General features: G+C 51.1%; 1 protein-coding gene across 1 annotated transcript in view; it reads left to right on the top strand.

Moving 5' to 3' along the window:
* The window catches only part of PGM2L1 (phosphoglucomutase 2-like 1), a gene marked incomplete at both ends in the record, with an annotated part of 50,184 nt that overhangs the window by 44,716 nt on the left and 3,317 nt on the right, over positions 1-2,151 (top strand). The window contains one exon of the mRNA XM_015416615.1: positions 539-629. Within this exon, the coding sequence (XP_015272101.1) occupies positions 539-629 (91 nt within the window). The remainder of the gene's footprint in view (positions 1-538; positions 630-2,151) is intronic.

Here is a 2,151-nt window from a genome sequence, read left to right as displayed (position 1 = left end):
GGGGGGCAACAGTGGGAGGGCTTCTAGTGTCCTGGCCCCACTGCTGGACCTCCTGATGGCCCCTGGTATTTTTGGCCACTGTGAGACACAGTGGGTTGGAGTAGATGGGCCATTGGCCCGATCCAACATTGGCTTCTCTTATGTTCTTAAGTTCTCTTAACGTAACAGAGGTCCACCCTTGCCTTTCCCTTTTGGATAAGACTGTGGCAGATTTCAAGAGAGAGGGAAGGAAGGGTTGCCTCAGTGCTTAGTTCCCGCGGCCCTTTCTTACGCACCCAGGGAAATGCCGATCACAACTTTGGGGTCAGGAATCAATTGTTTTCCGGGCCAGTTTGGCTGGAGATCCTGGAGGTTTTTTGCCATTTTCTGGGCGTAGAGCAGGAGCCAGTTGGTGGTGTTTGCGGGGGGGAGGTATTTGTGTGTTTCCTGCATTGTGCAGGGTGTCAGACTAGATGACCCTAGAGGTCCCTTCCAACGATATGATTCTTTGAGTTGCACTTGGGATCCCTTCCTAACCGCCGCCTCCTCTTCCCTTCAGTGACCTGGCCTTCTTGGAAGAGGACCTGCGGAAGCTCATCGACGCCCTCATCGAGCATTTCCTGGAGCCCAGCAAGAACGGACTGGTCTGGGTAGGCCTCCCCCCCCCCCCCCCCCGGCTATCATACAAGTCACTTTACGCGCTGCATCGTGCAGAACAAAGGAACCAAGAACATAGCCTCCCGTTTGCATTAATTTAACGTGGGTTTGTGTGTCCGTGTGCGTGTCTTCTCTATATGGAAGCAGTGTTTCATCATCCGCTTTTTCTATCCAGAGTGGTGAAGCTGGCCATCTGATTGCTTTACGGATCCCTGCGGGGAATCCCCTTCCCTCAAAGCTCACGGGAAAGGTCTGGGCCGGTTCTGGCAACTCGACCAGGTGCCGATGGGTGGCAGGTGCGTCTCCCACCAGCACAGCTCTTAAAAGCAAACAACCCCACTCCCCCCAACCCAGTAATTTTCATGGGCTCTCTCTAGCATTTGACTATTTTCAGGTTATCTGGATTCCCCGATTTGCACAGATCCGTGGCAACTAGCTGGCGGCGGTCAGCCAAAACAGGGTAGGGATCATACTTGGACTGACTCACGGTCCTCGCTCCTTAGTAGCCGTGTTTGAGTGTGAGTATCTTTGCTGTCCAAGAGTCTTAATTTTATCCCTACTCTTCCCCCCCCCCGCTAGATTAGTCCATGTTGCCTAGTAGTAATAAGGGTTCCCGCTATTTAAAATTCCCTTCTGTCCCGAAAGGTGCTTCTTTTGTGTTCCTATCTGACTGTGTCCTTCTCAAAGTTTACTTAACAGTGGAACGAGAGTGACGAGCTGCAGTCTTGAGGTTGGGCTAGTCTCAGAGTGCCTGCGTGGTAGTACAGAAGCCTGCCAGGGCGCACGTGTGTTTTGCTGCAAGGAAAATTCAAGCTGTTTTGGGGCAACTAAATGCGGCCGTGCCAATTTTGCCTTCAAGGGCCTCCGTGAGAAATCCCTCCACCCTTCAGAAAACAAACGAAAGGACAATCACAGGCCCGAGTAGGAGGTCTCTTCGACTTCTGTTTGCCACCGTTCCAACTATTGCGGTCTCGTAGCAGTAGCGATTTTTTTTTACAGGCATGAGAACAGCAGGTAATAGTTATCACCAGCTGGGTCCCTAAAGAAGGTGAGTTTAATCAGTCTCTCCTTATGGGTCTGACCCTGCGGCGCGCTCTGCTGGCTTCATCCAGCACTGAGCGTTAATGAACACATACTTGGCAAAAGAGCCTTCTTCTGTTGCAGTCGGAGAGCCAGAACTTCTCTAGAAGTGGGGGGAAAGGTTTCTTCGGCAGATCTTGGCTTAAGCTCAGGCCTCCAGATAGAAAAGTATATTTTAAAAAATGCAGCAAGGATCTTGTAGGCTATTGGCTGGAGGCCACAAGTTTGTCACTGCAGAATAGCTTGTCTTTTCAATTCTGCCACCAAGCTATCCTTGGAAAGGTGATTCTCCATTCTCATTTTTGTCGCTTGTGTGTCCCTATAGCTTTGGGTGTGTTTCCCCCCCCCTTTTCTGCGCACCCTTTGCTCCCTCTAGTGGTCAATTCGATATTACATCGCCGTGTGTCCGGCATATTTCCCTGCACTTCAAATCTG

This window comes from Gekko japonicus, unplaced genomic scaffold (genome assembly GCF_001447785.1).
Source record: "Gekko japonicus isolate JY-2015 unplaced genomic scaffold, Gekko_japonicus_V1.1 scaffold4591, whole genome shotgun sequence".
NCBI classification, from domain to species: Eukaryota; Metazoa; Chordata; class Lepidosauria; order Squamata; family Gekkonidae; genus Gekko; species Gekko japonicus.
Note: the sequence above shows the minus strand (reverse complement) of the source record. Positions and strands in the feature narration are given on the sequence as shown.